Genomic DNA, 18,823 nt, shown 5'->3' on the forward strand with positions numbered 1-18,823 from the left:
ATTGTTAATACACCTCAACTTTAACTTATTACCTTTCGAAGAAGTGCCTCACAAGCGCGGCCCGGCTGAAAGTTTAAAGACTTGCTCTGTGGCGAGGGAGGTGAAGGGAGTTGAAGCGCGAGCAAAACGGGTCAAGCGCGGGGGAAGCCAGATGGCGCCTCTACTCATAAGCGCATGTCCGCACACGTAACCGCAAGCTCTATGCCATGGTAGCATTTTCTGAAGCCCACTTACTAAAAGTCTCGCCAGAGCAACGCATACGCTGGCTCAGACGAGACCTAAAAAGGTGGTGGTTTCTGTTTATAATGCAACTATGAGATAAATAGTTTAGTTGATTGTGCAATGATTCACTGTACTCATAAAATGTAAAATAGTCCCCTAATGCATTGCAAAGCAAGCACTCCGTAGGAGGTGAAATGGAATACCCAACAGCAAGAGCTAATGGAGTTTACTGCTCTGGGTGAAGCTAAAGACCACTCGGTATATTTTAAGAAGTTGTAACCCTGGGTAAGCCGACAATACGCTGTCAAGCCTGACTTAAAAATGATCTGTGCATAATAGTGAGATGGACTCTTTCTAAAACTATACATTATGATTAAAGGACATTAAGGTTGCTATTTGTACATTTCAAATATGTTTCAAACTATTTCAATAGTTCAATTAGTATTAATTTCATGGAGATTTTTCGTTGATTTGGACAGCTGTATCAGTCCCAATGAGGGAGTAAGGCATCCGGGTGATCGGCCCTACGCGTGTCCTTCACTGACGCTTGGTCCAACTGTACGGATTTTAGTGATGTGTGTGGTTGTGTGGAGAACATGGAAATAAGGAAGGTCACTCCTACGACACCTATATATTTGGATATCAGTCCACTAAGAGTGTTCTGGTTACTTGCCCTTTCCGAGCACCCTTCATGAAAATGCATTTTTAATTTTGCGCTTTTTGTCTTTTTTTTTTTTTATGCTCTAAAAGCATGGCCTTTTCCACCTTCCGGCAGCACTCTGGACACAAATGCAGCAATACATTTTGTGAATTATGCTCCCTCTGATGCTAGGACGCATCAAGTACTCTTTAATCTGCGGCCCTCCCTGTATAATTCGGAGAGAGGTCAGTCCTTTTGGGGTTCCCTCGGATGCGGCTCGTAATTAAAATGGATGTTCTGGGATTGGGACGTAAGGTTAATCTTTTTTCGAGAGCAGAGCTAGTGAGGAGCGCGTCTACATCTTAATCCACTGGCAGGGAAGGTGATTGGTGACCTGCAGGTGACCACGTCGATTATTTGATTTTGAGTGAATATATCAAATTGTATGTATAATAACACTTCACTTCCGGGGCCCAGTTATTTTTGCCCTTCTGCATACAAGTCCAGCCCACGTGGCATTCCTAGAAGCTATCAGCTTGTTCTCATCCGGAAAGAAAAGGGCATGGCGCAGATAACCCAGGACTTGAAAGGGGTGCTATCTGGTCCGCTTTAGGGCACATATGAGGTGTTTGCAGGGGTGGGGGCGGAGGCGCTCACGTGTCAAAGGGCAGGGCAGTGAGGGCGATGCTCTGATAAGAGGTACAGTGCCCTCATTTGTGCGACAGGGGCCCTGGCAAGCACATGATTGCTCGTGAGCCAAAGTGTGTATGCACATGCGTAGAAAAGTGCAAGGAAGGCAAGAGCGTTGGGAACGTGCAACGTTCTACTAGTGTATTTTCCAACGGTGGCCGTCTATAAAGTCATAATAATGCCACTGCTGTTACTACGAACAATAATGCTCTTGCTACCACTGATGCTACCATCGCTGCTACTACTACTAATAGACTCCTGCAATAAATAATCATAATATGAGATACTAAATATTGAATTAACTGCTGCCGCTACTATTACATATTCTATCAGCATGTCCCACATCGGGTGTTCCTTTCTGTTTTTCCTGTGAGCAGTTAGCTGGAGCCAAACAGGCTGATTACACAGGCCTCACCAGGGGTACTACGTGTTTCACTAACTGCGTCTTTTATGCACTTTTATATAGCGTGAACTCGCCCCAGGGGCATTAGAGCGCTTTATATAAAGCACCTAAATTACTCCAGGTCAGATCACTTTTTAGGCTAGGTGAAAGTAATTAATTTGACCAGACCACATGATGTTAAGCTGATGCAGGGACTTGTACCTGGTTATCCAGTTCCAAAGTCGGCAGCTCTGACCGGGACGTCACATCCTGCCCTCAGGGGGATGCCACAAGAAAATATTGGTATCATTGCATTGTGCCTAGTGTTTAACCCACGCAACGATGCCCGGGCCTGTTAAGCCACGCACAAATATTTTTATGTGACAAGGGAAAAGAGTTCGGGATAGACCCTATCATTGGAAAATCCCCTGTAGCCACTGACTGGGCAAAGGCCCTTAAACATTCACATTTCAGAGTAGTTTACTTTGCGCTTTATCACGAAGTGTCTGGAAAGACTGAGGCTGGGTGGATGTTTTAACATGTTTCTCAGGCTAGCCTTTCCTTCTGCTGAATGTTTTATTCCTGGGCTCCTCTCTGACTGTGTTGGAGCTGCACGAAACCAAGCCACTGGCAATTCAGATGAGAGCAGATACAAAAAGAAAACATTCATCCAGCTAAAAAACCGTCCCAGTGGGCCGTTTTTAACTTGCGTACAGCCCTTCGCATTTCATGCTTCGAGTCCGTCAGAAGAGAGCTTCACACAAGACCCCCCTCATGAAACATTCGTCCTTTTCAGGGCAGCATTGTGCACCCTGTGTCTCGGGCATGTGCACCCAATACAGGCGATTGGTTCTCATTACTGAAACAATGAGAGGACAACACAAGTGCATATGTTGTCCTTTCCTTCGAATTCTATAATGGGGTTCCCCCTTCGCTTAGCTTCCATTCTTTACCTGGTGCTTCGACACAATGATACAACACATCTGCCCCAGGAGCTTGAAACAACTGCCACAATTTACACGTTTGAAACAAATAAAATGCGTGCTTCACCATATTAAAACAACTATTGTTCAAAATGTCTGCAAAGAATTCTGGGGAGGTCACAAGCTTATCTTGCTGCTATAGGCCAGGTCCTTCTTCTACCACGGTATTGTTTTAATGAAACATCGAATATTTCATTCGTTCGTCCCAGAGGCGGAAAGGTGTCTCCATGTTTATTGAACATCGTTGAGGGATATTCTCTTTGATTAACAGTGAAATGAAATAAAGTGGCACGGCCTTTAGGTCATGGCACTGTCAATCTGAATGTTTGCTTAAAATGAATGAATATACCAGTGAACACCCATCACTAAAGTTTGCATACTCTTAGATTTTGCTTGTAGCCTGATTAAGAATCACCCTTCCACATTTGTGATAAACGTTTGCACTGTTATGCGTGCACTGCGTGGATTTGATTTGACCAGCACAGTTTCCCGTCAACAATATCTAAAAGCTACAGAAATACAAAGCATTGTGGTCATCTGGTAGTGTGTGTTCTCCGTGTCTCCATTGAAAATGTATATAATTTTTATTTTTCTCGTGGAGATTGTTCTCATGCAGGGAGCTGGTTTTGAGTTATATCAAATCTAAAGTATATTATTTGTTTTCAACGCTTGAAACTGTATATCTTCTAATCTGATTCCCTTCCATGGAACTGCATATTTTCTACCGGAACACCAGATAAATGTCTTTTTACACGTACCTAATAAACGCAGTTTGTGATTTTGTTTCATGAGGGAGGCAGGTGTTTGTGTCTTTCTTGGAGGAGGAGAAATGCTTTACTTCGAATACAATACAGCCCCTGTGCCTTTTTTGTGGACGCTAAAACGTGGCTCCACATTTTCAGAGCACTAATCTTGTTCCATCAATGGGGAATGGGTGGTGTGCACATTCCACTCAGTGGCGCGACAGACACTTAATGCAAGCCAATAAAATTCCTGCATCCCCTGTTTAACAATACACAGCCTACAGTGATGTGCATTGAACCCCTCACACTCCTGTGCCCGGTACACTGCACCAGGAACAGACACGTCACTGACCTACCCGCCTGAATCGACTGTGTACCCCTCAAACCCAGCTGCCCATGAATCCTGGAAATGTGTTTATATTTCTTTAATGCGTATTTGCCTTTCTGCGTAAAGACTAGAAATACGCTCCTTGAATGGGATTCCTTGCCAAGGAACAGCCTGGAGTTCAGGAAGGGAGCAGTGATTGAAAGCCATCTGCTGACTTGATCAGGCCACTGTTTCCCCATCTGCCCCCCTCGGCAGAAACAATCACGGTAAGAGCAGAATCCTGCCTTCCGCGAGCGGGGACTTATACCGACTTTTAATTGTCCATACTTTAATTATATTTCAGGAAAAAGGTAAGCTCTTATGCCTCCATACAAGAAATGGGTCATTTTTCACCAGCTGTAATTTGCAGGAGTGCACCGGGTAGCTTGGCACAGCCCCCCGCTTAAAGGAGATGAGGAATTCTTTTTTACTCTGATTCATATTAAAGGGTGTCCGTGTGCTGGACCTCTCGCTGACCCTGTCTACCGCCTGGGTCTTAATGTGTTACCAATGATATAATGGAGAACATTATTAAACCTTACGGTATGTGGTGTGGGGCGCAGCGATAGCAGGGTCCCCACTGACGAGTTTTGCCGGTGTCCACACCTGCGAGAGCCTCCATGTCTGAAGTGCCCGTCCCCTTCTTTAAATGCTTTCAATACAATCACCTCCTTCAGGGATATAAAATGGACAAGGAGTGATTACCAATATTACAGAAAAAAATGAAGCCATGGAGAGCACGTGGTAGCTAACTTTTAATTTTCACACAATGAGAAAAACAAGCGTGCGCGCCTCATGTGGCAGCAGGGGGAGGTGGGAGAGGAGGGGGCCTGCAGCAGTTTCCCTTGCGGAAGCGAGCAGCAACGATAATTTCTAACCTATGGCGCCGCTGCTCGCTCCAGCAAGGGAATTGCCAAACGTGCACGCGTTGCCATTGGAAGCAATGCAGCGAGTGCACGTTTTTGCCTGCAAAAGTGTAGCGATGGCTAAAGGTCTTTTTCCTAAGCAGCGCATACGTGCTGCGTAGGCGAGACCTAATGAAAAAGGACTACAAATAAAATCTGAGAATTCTAGACCCAGCCACTAGGTGGCGTAATAATGCACAGCATTTGAATACAGAAAATTCTTCAAGCTGCAAATCTACTCCTACAAGTAAGTAACCATTTCATTGTAACTGATGTCTTATATTATGGTACTGCTTTTACTGGCCTAGTAAAGATGGTAGGCTAAGTCAGCCTTGCCACGATTTTTAACCTGTCCCTGCAGAATACGGCTTGTTTTGAGGATGAGCCTACAACTCGATGAGCGGTCATTTTGGCTAGTGGTACATGCAGACTATTTCAATATAGCTGTGTCTTTCACAATATTTAGTAATATTAAATTGACTTCTTTGTATAGAGGTAGGATACAACAGCCAATTATGTGACCTCTTTAGCTTACCACAAAGTATTTGCATGTTTCTTGGTATTTGCTTTGCACAACAGTTACTCTGCATAGTGATTGATGTCCAGTCTATTTTTGTCACTGTGTGATGCTCGAAGGTTTCATTGAAAAGCCCTCTCTGAAGCTATCATTTTGGATTGTATTTATTTAAAGTTTTTTTTTTTCTTGAACCTCAATACACTACATACATTTTTCCTATTCTTTTAGGTCGCAATTACTGCTTGACCGAGGTGGAGAATGGCGGGGTACTGTGCAGCAGGAAGGGGGTGAACCTGCCTGGTGCTGAGGTGGACCTCCCAGCTCTTTCTGAACGGGACATCACAGATCTTCATTTTGGCCTTGAACAGGGGGTGGATATGGTCTTTGCATCCTTCATTCGCAAAGCACAGGATGTCTTGTCAATCAGGAAAGTGCTTGGTGAGCAGGGCAAGAACATCAGGATCATTAGCAAGATTGAGAACCACGAGGGAGTGAAAAAGTAAGAAGACTACAGGTCTGGTCTTTGCATCTCCAGTTTAATGTCTCCTTCTCCACCCAGTGTTATGTATTTACCAAATGTGGTGTATTCTTTCTCTCCCCTGTGCGGTCTCTTCTCTCACCGCTCTAATGACAATTACTTTAAAATGTGGCATCATTAGGTCTTTCTCTTCAATTGTGGGGTCTCCATCAGACTGTGTCCTTCCCACCGCCATACAATGGTTCCTTTTCTACCCCTGCTTGATGCACGTTGCCCTTGTCTTCCCAGCGTGTTGTTTTTGCACCCCCCCCCCCCGACTGATTCTCCTAATTCCTCACTCCTCTCTCGACCCCAATGTGGTGTCTTTCCCATGCCAGCCTGGCAGCAGTCTTTTACAGCATGCAAACATTACTTTAAAAAAAAAGATATCTATTTGTTTTTTTTATATAAACAATATCTTACACAGAGGAGGTAGAGTTCTGCAAACATCCTGGAAGTATTCTAGCGTTTCCATGTATACATTCGCACAGTATACAAATTGGTCCGCTCTGGCTCAGTTGACCGGTTAAGGGAAATCATTGTTACAATATTAATACGCAGTAGTTCTCTTGTGATTTGTCAGCAGCAGATGTAAGTACATTAGAATGACTGTATAGGAGTCTAATCCTATCCCAATGTAGTTGTTTGTTCTTTTACCCATCTGGTGTTTCCTCTTCCTTTCTAACATCATTGTCCGTGCCATGAATGCTTGATGCAGATGTAACACAATAGTCAACCACTCACTTATTTCTGTAATTGTCTCCACATAGAATGCTTTAGACTTCTCCACTCTACATAGAACAGATCTATAAAAAGGACCTATTTACTTATTTCTCTCTCCAGACCATTCTTTGTAAAAACAATTCCCCATGACCTTTATTTATGTAACTTTCTAATAGTTCTCCAGAAGTTTATTTCTCCATAAAGCAGTGTAAATGTTACATTTCCTCACACTTGTGTAAATGGATCCCTCTTCATAGATATCATTAGTCAATTTTATTTAATGAGTTGCATGGACTCCTAGTTTTCAAAGCCTCTGTAGATGACATTTTCTTTAAAGACCACGCTCTCCTTCATGCCACATGCCCCTCAGTATCTCGTGCTGGATCTTAATAAAGAGAAATGTGTACCTGTCAAATGTTTCCATTGATGCCTCTTTATTTGAATCTTTATCCATATACCCCTCTACTGGTACCCCAACACTGATTTGTGTTGTTATTGAACTCTGTGTGGAGGTGTACCTTTGCTATAGGTGTCTCCTTCAAAGATCTAAATGCACACTCTCTCAATAGGCATCTTTCTTGTAAATTTAATTTGCTAGACCCCTCTAGCCTTAAATTACCTTATTTTCTTTTCTGTCCTCCACAGGTTTGATGAGATTCTGGAAGCCAGCGATGGTATCATGGTGGCCCGTGGCGATCTAGGCATTGAAATACCAGCCGAAAAAGTCTTCCTGGCTCAGAAGATGATGATTGGCCGATGCAATCGGGCTGGGAAGCCAGTCATCTGTGCCACCCAGGTTTGTTCCAAGGAGTCTAGTTTGGCAGGTCCCTTGTAATAGTCCACAGAGTTTTGCTTCTGAATTGGTTGTCCGATTACCCTTAGTCTCGAACTCATCCAGCAGTGGCTTGTTGGTGCAGGAAGTTCAAATACTATTTTCTAGTGCCGCAAGATTCTCTTTAGCTCCATGTTTCAATGGCCCTAGTTCAGAATGTGGAACCTGCCTACGGACTCCAACTCATCCTAGGTTTATTCAGGAATATACCCATAAGAATGTAAGATTAGAACGGAAATCTCGCCCACAGAAATTGGGGTGAATGTTCTGGATGTAGGTTATTACAGCCAACATATGAAAGTTTGAGGGAAATGTTGAATGCAACGCTTGCCTGTTGTAGTTACACTGTTGCAGACTGAAATTTGTGGACTAATGCTCTCGTCCCACTTTTTGTAAATTCTCAAATAGCTAGCATGGCTTCTGTCTTTGGATAAGAAATGTCCTTAATCTTGGTAGTTTTATTCTTCTCTTTAGTTTAAGTAAATAGGGATCTTCCTGCAAAGTTGGTGAAGCTAGTGTACTTTTATTTGAACAGTATCCGGCTTACACCCACTGCTGCTGAGACTGTAAGCTTACTTTTCAAGAACTTGTATTTTTAAAGCAGAGGTCTTTGAACATTCTCCGCTATTTTTACAGCTTGTAGATGTTTGTTTTCAAATCTTTTTCTTAACAAACACTTCTTTGAATGTGTTATCTGCTCTGCAAGGTTAAATAATTCGTTTTTGGTCCGTGAGATTAAAATCACTTGTGGCAAGGAACTGGAAGCTGGAAGCTTGCTGTAGCAAGTTGACTGAAGGTTTTTGTGTATATAGATGATGTCTTAAAGTAGATGGTTTGTGTGTAGGGCATGCTGGTTGGTCTTATGTTTGTGGACATAGAATTTAAGATGCTTTTACTTCGAGGTCCTTGATGGTTAAAAATGCCTAAAGCCAGCTATTTCAAACATTTGCCTTCCAGTGTGGTTTTACTGTGTTGCTTGTCATTTGTATAGCTCCTAATCTCAGGAGAACTTTGTGACAGATTTTCTCATACTTGACTACCACGGAAGACACAGAATGGAAAATAATGTTCTCCATGAACTCTACAGGTATCCTATATTTGGAACAGCTTGTGATTATCTGTCAGCATTCACCCATAACTTACTGAAGAAGTTAATAGGTTTAGGCAGCCCCTTCTACCTGTCGGTGACTTAAGTTGGTGGGGTGAAGTATACAGACACTGCTTTATGCAGTTCAAACCTGGTCAAAACCAAAACACTCTGTACATTATAGACAACCTTTGCCACATGCACCCAGTACATCTTTGTTCATCCTTGTTTGAACAGCAACCTTCTATAATCCACAGTAACACCAGACACCATCAAACCAACTTCAACCACAAACGATCACACTTGAACAACACACACTCAAAGCAGAATTCCTCTAATAGTGCAGAATCTAGCACCAAACCATCTAGTTGGCAAAGCGCTGCCAAAACAGCGTTCACAGGCACTACAAATAAATACCATAGAAACAGAGGGATAAAATTAGATTAAAAATACCTCCTCATGCTCCCAACATTGCAATATGGGTTGAGATGTTTGTATAAAATACACTATACTCTGACTGATGAAAAGGACTGTTGATTTCCCCCACACCTCTATATAGAGTTAGAGTGAAAGTAAAAAGTACTCTGCACAAAACGCAACAAAGATATATTCCTAGATTGAGCACGCTCTACTTTTAAAATACCATCGCCAAACCTTTTGACTCTTAATATTTTATAAACTCAAGACAAACACCAACAATACAAGACTCTATCAAACAATTGTTCCACGTCTTATTGATGGCCTTACCAGAACCATGTGATCAGCCTATAATTGTGGAAGTTGCAAATTCATATTGTCATAGAAAACAAAATGAATGTGGAAAAATACCAGTGAACAAAAAATAAATACAAACGCAGATGAGTAAAACATATATACAGAGGGGAATATTAAAGCATAAAAGTTTCTTGCTTGGGCTGAAGTAGTCTAGAAGTTGGTTGATCTGCAATCGCCCCTTTAGTACACATTTCAAACTCTCTTTCAGATGTTGGAAAGTATGATCAAGAAACCTCGCCCGACACGTGCTGAGAGCAGCGATGTGGCCAATGCAGTTCTGGATGGTGCCGACTGTATCATGCTCTCCGGAGAGACCGCCAAGGGATTGTATCCAGTGGAGGCTGTCTGCATGCAACATGCGGTAGGTACTACCTACAATTACTTCAAAGAGATTCTGTCATGTGCCACAGGTTTAACAGGATGAAGCAGAGGGGTAAGCAAAGCTGAAGGAAGGTTCATATGGAAGTGGGATAACTAGATCTGGTAGAGGGTTAACCGTGCTACAAATGTGCCATCTTACTATTCTAGATGTGAATACTGGTAGCACAGCCAAACCTCTTGAGAGCCCTGTAGGAGCAGCGCAAGCAAATAAAAGGCAGTGGATTTAAACTGGATTGACACGGTTTGCTTGGCTGAAGAGGAGGGACTTCCGACATTGAAGGGAATTCTGAAGTCCTTGTAGAGACTTGGAGGCGGCAGCAATTTTGCAAGCGTGGGGCACATTTTCCATCATCAGACTTTGGGCCCAGAGGAGGAGACAAATGGAGAAAAGAAGGAAGAAAAAAAATGGTAGATTGTGACTGCAAGAAAGCGGGAGGTAAACAAAATGACATCGGAATTGCAGGGTGGTGGAAAAAAGGGGCATGAGGTGGAGTCATGACTAGGGAGCCTTATCTTTCTCATGAAAAGCTTAATAAATAAAGTCTAGAATGCTTGGTATTTGGTTACTGCAGCATTTAACCTCATCAGCTGTTGGCTCGTAAGATATATAATTTGGGAACTTACACTTTTTTATTTATATTAAAAGGAAGCAGTGGGAAGATGTTGCATCTTATTCTACCTCGCACCAGGCTGTTTTGGCAGCAATAAGAGGCAATTCTGAAGGCTGAGCTTTTGTGCCTTGGTAGATGGTATAGGATCACTCTGATGTGAATAATCCCTGTTTTATTTACAGCAGAGTGACAGCAAGTGCTGTGCAATTGCCACCACTGTCACATGCATCTTTTACAACATTAAATATAGAACAATAATATATGCGAACAGGTCCTGCGTGTGATGCAGCAGGCGCGTGTCAGTTGAGTAGGGATAATGAATATTGCCACTGAAAGACCAGTATGGATGTTTACAACCTGAAAAATCAGAGGTGGGACCTACTAGCCAGTCTCTTGAATTAGCCCTACTGGAAGGCCAGTTGATGGAATTCAGTTTCCTTATTACAGCTTGCATCAAGGGATGACCCGGAACGGCCACTGTAGTCTGTTGCAGTCCCTCAACATATCTTTCCCTCTTTCGCAGATCGCCAGAGAGGCAGAGGCGGCCATTTATAACCACCAGCTGTTTGAGGAGCTACGACGCGTCACCCCGCTCACCCAGGACCCAACTGAAGTTGCGGCCATTGGCGCCGTGGAGGCTTCCTTCAAGTGTTGTGCTGGTGCAATCATTGTGCTGACCACCTCTGGCAGGTAAATGGGGTGGTTTGTATTGCACAGAATGTGCCAGTGGGGTATCCAATTGAAAGTGACCTTTGGGATGAGCGAAGTCTCATTGGCTGGTGACCCTGCAGTATTCCAGGTTCACAGGCATCCTTTTGTTTCCTAGTCCATGGCCTCCTTGGTTTTTCGGAGACCACTAAACCATATAAATGTACCCCGTAAAGTTAACCATAAATATTTCCTTCCTCCCTAGAGTATTCAACTTTCTCTTAAAAAATAGTTTACCGTATTTCAATGCTTTGTCAAGTACGTGATGACCTGCTTAGAAATACCATGTTTGAGGAGCATGTCCCTTCTCTGCTCCCTGAAAAGACTGTGCCCTCCACCATTTTGTAGCTTAGCATTTTGACCGTATGACCCTGACATTAAGATTGCGGCATCCACCTTTTTTGATCTGGCCTAGTGATACCTAATCTTATGCTTCATGTTTTGCAAACATTGCTAATAAAAATAGATACATACAGGACATTCACTTAGCCCTTTTCATCCATTTGTCTGTTGGCTTGCCACCCACCTTTTGCTTTAATCCTCCGCAACATACAGCTTGAGGCAATGGGTCAGGCCACTTCATCAGTTTGCTGTTCTGCACTGAGAGACACTGTATTTTTCAGATATGTGCACAGCCACCTAAATGGATGCCGCTTCTCGCCAATGTGGCTGAGCTACACCATTATTTTTCTCGTCATTTGTTTGCATACTGTATGTTTTGCTGAAAATATTTTTAAAGGTGGCATGCTTGCCCAGACCTATTCTCTTTGACAATGTTGCTTGTTCTTTGTTTTGGGTCTCGAGTCTGCTTACTCAAATCTCTCAGAAGAGACTGGGAACCCATGATAATGCTGGAGTGAGTATGCTTATTGAGAAAGGGTACTCTGTTCTCTGTGGAGATGTGGTTCCTTTGAATTGTCCATGCTCATGTAAAAATAGATTTACAAATACACTTTAAAAGTGTGTAAAAGTCCGCAATAGATTATTGTTAAACAGTAGTTTACCAGCTATGTGCTTTCAACTACCTTGAGAGAACTGTAATGTAGTCTAGCCGAAGATGCTCTAGCGTGAAAGTGATGGACTAACCGGTTTGAGTAGCGAAACCCATTTGATTTTTTTCCCAATTAGAATTTTTTTTGTTAATTGTTTCTTTTACACCAGAGTATTATTTTAAACTAGACTGTGAAACAAACTCCTGCAACTTCGCCTTTTTTTTCAACAAAAACCTGGGAACTTGAATCTTTAATTCCTACTCTGTACATATAGGATTGATAGAGTGGTTCTTCTCTAGCTGGTCCGTTGTTCGTAATTTTGGTTTCCTACTCTGTATTGCAGTATAACCTACTGTTTTGTGCTTTTTCATGTTATGGAATGTAAACTGCAGGTCACTAGCTAGGGGGAGCAACTGGCTCTTTTCAATTTTTAGTGCTTTTTTTTGGGTAAATTGAATTAGTCTTGGTTAAACCTTTGGTTAATCCATGTTTATAAGGTAATATTTATCACTTAGGTTTTCTCATGGAGGAACAGGTTTGCATCACGTTAAATGTCATCGCTTTATAAAGTCAGAGTTAAAATAGGGCACAACGCGTATTCCATTTTAGGAATGTTAACACTGCACCTCCTGTAGTTCCGATAATTATTTTTGTAGATAGTAGTCCTACCATGACCCCCAGAGGATTTTGGAAAGGGGTTTCAACTTTTGTATTCCTTTCTCTGAACTAGAGTGACCACCTTACCGCTGCGTGATCACCTACACTGTTTCTTGGAGTTTTCATCTCGCAACCAAAGGAATTCTGGGTGCTGTGTTGCCTTGGTTGCTTCCATGGAGTTAATTCGACTTGCCCACTTGATAGCAATGATTCATATGTGAAAAGCACAGGAATAGAAACCATGTGGATGATAACATGATGGTCACCATAGTCCAACCAGATCTGTTAATATGATAGAAGATGAGATGAAAGATTACAAAGACCTTACATTTTGGTGGCAGCGGGGTTGTATATTGCCTGTCGCTGTGTACTAAATATAGATGACCAGACATTGATACAGTTCCACGGAAAAAGAATTCCAGTTGTTTAAATGTCATAACATTTCAGATTTTTGTTGGCCACATTAGATGATGCCAAGACTTTTCTTCTAGGAAGAAGTTAGTGCCTTAAAGCCGTTAGTCATAGAACTATCCATTTACCATAAGCTGTCTCAAAACATTACCGGACGGTTAGAGGTGGTTTTTGTTTTGACATTATTTCAAGCAGTGGTCTTCACTAGTTTTGTTAAAATTGCTACCATTTGGTGCAATGGAAAAAAATGTGAATGTGTGCCGGTCATTGCAAATCCACATCAACAGCTGCCTGAGTGGGGAAAATCTCTTCTTGTGTTTTCACCATCTTTTAGTCCAGGGATGCCCCACGGTGGTCCGTATGTCTATATACACCAAGCTCCTGGGTTCACCGCCAACGGTGCAACGAACGCCCAATAATATCACATGTGCTTAAGTGTGTATCTGCAAATATCTCAATCTTAAATGGTTCTGGCCCTTCAGGGTCTGTATTGGGCATACCTGAGCATAACTTCTTTTATTCATTTGCTGATTACATAGTCCCATCAAAGTGAAGGGTTGAATCATTATTTTGATTGTCTTTCATGGTTCTAGATACTTTGCATGTAGCAAATGACAAACCTCATCTTTTATCCAATACAATCTGCTTCTGCCTCCTCTACATAACTGTTTTACAGTAAGCCCTTCTATAAGTAGAAATAGATAAGACTACTCAAATCTTGATTCAGTGTTTCTCCCTTTTTGTTGTCATCTGTCCCCCAGAAGCATGAGATTAGGGTCACAAAGAAGACAAAGCATGTCCTCAAACCTCATGGCTTCATAGTTTCCATATTGAATAAAGTTCAATCTTCATTTTTTTTTTCTTACCCATTCCACAAACCACTCCTTTGTTTGTACTACATTCATTATGTGGTCAGTGAAAAAACCCTGCTTTGTTCTTTCTAGTCAGACTTTTCCAAGAAGAGATGTATCTGCTTAATATTTGGCTTATCTCAAAATTTATTCAGGCTTTCCATTAAACTGCACCAAACCTCTTGATCATAAATCTTTATCTGGATCTAAGATTCAGTCCGTGCTGGCAGCCAAGCGCATGGCCCTGTCAATGATGGTCCGTGTTGGTTTATGGTAATAGTGTCCTATCACTGGTGTTAACGTTGCAACGCTTATGAGAAGTAGTTTCATTGAGCAGTGGTGTTTCAGGCGAAACCGTGTCCTAAAACCACTTTAGAATAAAAATGTGTGGCTCCCAAATGCTTTGGAGGGCATTTCTGGAACTGGTCACAGGATGAGTGAGAGCTGCCCCCTCTAGGCAGATGGGGTGGTCCTGTAGGAAAGAAACCATGTTGTGCCCCTGTTTACACTAATCAAACTTGAATCTACACATTTCCTATTTGCTCTACCTACAGATCAGCGCAGCTGCTTTCCCGTTACCGACCACGGGCGCCCATCATTGCTGTTACTCGCAACGCCCAGGTAGCCCGCATTGCTCACCTGAGCAGGGGGGTGTTCCCTGTCCTCTACCCAGAGCCCCAGCTGGAGGTGTGGGCTGATGACGTGGACCGCAGAACTCAGTTCGGTATTGAGATCGGTGAGTAATGGCCCCTAAAATTGGTCGGGGGAGGGCTCGAAGTGGGTTGGCTTCCTGCTGTAAAAGGAGATATTAAAGAGTCATTTCACTGGACGTAGCAACATATTTCTTGACATGACGACCTGTGACCATTCATGACTGTTCAGCGAATGGGCGCTGCCACAAATTAGTTAAACAGGACCAAGCAGCCTTTATTTGCAGTGCTAATACTCTCCTCTTCCACAGGTAAAGTGCGAGGATTCCTGCACACGGAGGACATTGTTATCATTCTGACTGGCTGGAGGCCGGGAGCTGGATTCACCAACATCATGCAAGTGGTGAAGGTGCCCTAGGAGTTGGTGGAGCTTACCGTGGGTTCCTTTCACAGCTACATTTGCAGACCCCCCTACTTTGTGTCACCCCCTGCATAGGAATTGGGCATCCAGCAACACGCCTATAGTGCACGCATTCCTGATTCACCAATACTGTTCCAGGAGACTTCTGGAAGCCCTTATGCTGTAATGCCTGACTAACACTTTTTTCACTTCTGTCACTTGTGCCTAAGCTTGGTGTCACTTTGAAAAATAAAAACATTCCATATAAAAATGGCGCTTTCTCTATTTTTGGGGTGAGGGGTGGGAAATGCCATTACATTTGCTTCTATGAAAACTTAAAGCTTGATGCAAGAGGCAGATGTACATGTCTGTTCTCTTTGGGCTGCTCAAAGTCTTCGTGTTGCATTTTTTTTCTATCCCATGGACTACATTGTTGGTGAAGGACCTACCCATCTCCTTCAATCAAAATTATTTTCCATATAATTTGTGCAATCGGGATTAACGTTGCACAAGTTGTCCATCTACTAGCAGCGTTGTTGTGCTCCTCTACCCAGGCCCCCACCTCGGCATTGTGAAGATCTTTGGCTATCCTGACCACATCGACTGCACTTCCATATCCAGAGGGATGCCCCTGTACCTCACGTTGACTATTTATCTCACTGTAGAGATCCCGATTTGTCTTTGTGATTTGCCCTAAAGCGCTAAGTAATGCAAGCCATTGCGTTCCTGCAGCTCAGAGCAATAAAGAACGTTACTGTTCTGGTTGAAAGTAACCTGGAAGGGTCTGTGTCACAGGATAGAGCTGTCTCTTCTGGATATTAGGAGACCTCCATTGCAGAAAGACTCCGGGCTGAAGCCAGTTGTCCTTTTACTGAACCTGTTGGTCACCTTTGACATTGGACAGTCCTCTTCTCCCATAGAGCCTGAGTGCAGTGGAAGCACTAGGCTCATGTGAAAGTAGGGCTGGGCGTAGTAGCGCTTCGCGAAGTGCACTTCGCACTACGCGAGCGGCGCGTAGCACTATGCGAACTGCGTAGTAGCCTGCTCGCACTGTGCAAGATGCATTTTTAATGATTGCACAGTGCGGACAAGCATCCGGCACTGTGCAATCATTGAAAACGGCATCTTGCACAGTGCGAGCTGTAGCACAAGCTTTCTCAACGCGCACTGGTAGTTTCTCATCGCGAGCATACACGATCACTTGCAATGAGAAACCTGACCACCCCGCGTTGTGAATCTTGCCGGGAGGTTTATTTTCCACGCTCTCAATCAGCAACTTCATGTTACTTGCTCGCGGTCGCCAACTTGACGTTGAGGACCGTGAGCAAGCAAAAAATGACCGCTGCACTAAGCTAGGCTACGAGTGTTTGCACTGTGCTACTTGCAGTTCGCGTAGTGCGAAGTAGCGCAAACTACGCGAGCGTAGCGCTTTGCCCAGGCCTAGTGAAAAGCAAATAATTATACATAGAACTTCTGGGAAGGAAGGAGGCAGCTTTACACAGCTGTTAGTTGACCTAATTAGTGAGTAATGTCTGACTTCACCATCGGTGAAAAGATGGTTTACCCACCATTTGTTTAAATAGTCCTTCAGATTTTATCAAGACCAGTATTTACATGCTTCTCTAGCAAAAGTAAAAAATGTAAACCCACACTTGAACACCATCAATACTTTGTAATTTTTGATGTTCATTTATTGTAAAGGTGTATCCAAATTCATTTTTTTAAAATGATGAGCCTAACTTTTTTTGGCAGAAGTCTTTTGCTGCAAAATACCATGCACCATAGGGGAAAAACAGCTCCCCGCATGCCTCTTCTTGGTCCGATCTTTGTCTTTATCACTAGTTTTCATTGTCTGAAATACAGAATATTCAATGTACAGTCTTTTATAAAAAACTTCAGTGACTTGTACTTTGGATTGGGTGTCATAGTTATGATTGTATCATATCAATAATCACTGGCGACCTAATGGTTGAGGTCTAACACCAAGTTTAAAGGTTAAGGGTTTGGTTGAGTCCTGGTGTCTGTGGTCATGATTGTGCAAAATTCGCAAAATTCGCATAATCAACTTTCTTGTAATTATGAGAATTTTTAGCAAAATGATGTGGGAGTATGCAGAGTGCAAATCTATCATTTTGTGCTATATTTTAGCTCGAATTGCATCCTTGTATTAATTTTTTGACAATTGAGCATTTAACAAAGCACGGCAAGCAGCCGCTCATGTTCAATTGTTCGTGGTAAGTAATGGCACGATTTGCGGTAACATTTTACCGCTAAAGACACACAACTATATAAAGTGGTTTAATGCCATAGTTTCTTGAAATGACCTTAACAAGCCTATCGCAAAATTACCTGATTATGCCAGCAAAATTTAGATTTTGCCCTGGCCTAGTCATGAGTCTGTTCAAAGGTAGTTTCCATTACAGAGCTTTTCAAGGTTCAAGGTAATAGTTAAGTTCGATTATTTTCAGACTTTATGCAAACATCAAACTAAATTCTGAACCACTTTCAGTTTGGAAATCTATCCCTGGTGACCGTTCTTAAGGGGTTGATTTGCTGGGAATAAAATAATTCCAGAGAATAGTCTGCAAGATGGTGTGGCGCGTTGGCTTCAAGGTGACCTTCACGACTCAACTTAATGTCTTTGTATACAGTACAGACATTTAAGTTGCCCACTGTGGCATTCGAAGTCAAGTCACTAGATGTTGGGAAGATGCATGCCATATGAATCCTCATTAGTCAAGCTGCACAATTAGTGTTGCAGGTTAGTAACTTGCTTCATGATTCCACTCTTACTGAAGAAAGACAAGTCTCTCGTTTTTGTAGAGCAAAAATGTATCCTAGCACAATCTTTATGCCCCTTACGTGTATGTTTATAGCTGTATTTGTGTTTTTCGAGTGGGAAATTCTCGAACATGGCGACATTCTTAGTGAGCAAATTGCTCAACTTTGGTTCACGTTTTTAGTTGGGTTTCCACTTTTGGATATTGCAAAATTCATGTTTAGTACAGTCGCCTAATAAAGAAATTATGCGTTTCAAGTACAATGGTATGGTATCAACATTGCGTGATTATTTAAAAATATATATATATACCTTGCTGACAGTCCTGCTATCCTGCTCTCCTTGTGGAACTCTGGAAACGGGAAGCACAGCAGCCCCCACTGATCAATCCCAATGCTGCAGTGCAACATTGGAATCGGTTTTCAGCGTCCTGGGTCGACGCTCAACCAGGGAATGGGGGCCTTGGCATATTCCCCATGCAGGCTGTAATGCAGCCTACATTGAGAATGGGGAAAGTGCGTGCACTTGGGAGTGGCCAAACCACTCCTCCCCTGCCCAGAGTGCTGAGCATGCCTGCCTGCCAAGCATCACAAAGCACAAAATGATCACGCAAAGTTATTATAATTTTATGTTTCTACTACGTGGTCCTTAAACGCAGGGTTGTGACGCTCCTTTTCCATGGCAGAGGAGCTGCCACTGCTCTAAATTCTCCACCTCATTTTAGCAAGGCTCAGGGGAGCATCAAATAACTCCTGCCCTTGGGAAAGCAGGGCAGGCAAAAAAGAATTGTCCTCGGGCATAACGGAGGCTGATAAGTCTCCCCTATACCCTTACCTAAGGCGGACGGTAGTTTCCTCCATCCTTGGGTATGGTGGGGAGCTGTGAAATAACTTTTTGGTGCCTTTGAACAAGGGTGTGGGTTGGCTAAAAATGTCCCCCTCCATTAAAAATCAAAACAAGATGCTATTAATGACTATCAATATGTGGGAACAGTGTTGGGT

General features: G+C 42.8%; 1 protein-coding gene across 3 annotated transcripts in view; it reads left to right on the forward strand.

Moving 5' to 3' along the window:
• The window catches only part of LOC147661225 (pyruvate kinase PKM-like), a 61,042-nt gene extending 45,728 nt beyond the window's left edge, over positions 1-15,314 (forward strand). For all 3 annotated transcript variants that reach the window (XM_086951219.1, XM_086951220.1, XM_086951218.1), the window contains exons 6-11: positions 5,678-5,948; positions 7,335-7,485; positions 9,591-9,743; positions 10,898-11,064; positions 14,548-14,729; positions 14,955-15,314. In XM_086951219.1, the coding sequence (XP_086807345.1) occupies positions 5,678-5,948; positions 7,335-7,485; positions 9,591-9,743; positions 10,898-11,064; positions 14,548-14,729; positions 14,955-15,061 (1,031 nt within the window). In that variant the 3' untranslated portion in view covers positions 15,062-15,314. The remainder of the gene's footprint in view (positions 1-5,677; positions 5,949-7,334; positions 7,486-9,590; positions 9,744-10,897; positions 11,065-14,547; positions 14,730-14,954) is intronic.
• The last annotated feature ends 3,509 nt before the right edge of the window (positions 15,315-18,823 follow it).

This window comes from Lissotriton vulgaris, unplaced genomic scaffold, assembly GCF_964263255.1.
Source record: "Lissotriton vulgaris unplaced genomic scaffold, aLisVul1.2 SCAFFOLD_791, whole genome shotgun sequence".
In the NCBI taxonomy this organism is placed as follows: Eukaryota; Metazoa; Chordata; class Amphibia; order Caudata; family Salamandridae; genus Lissotriton; species Lissotriton vulgaris.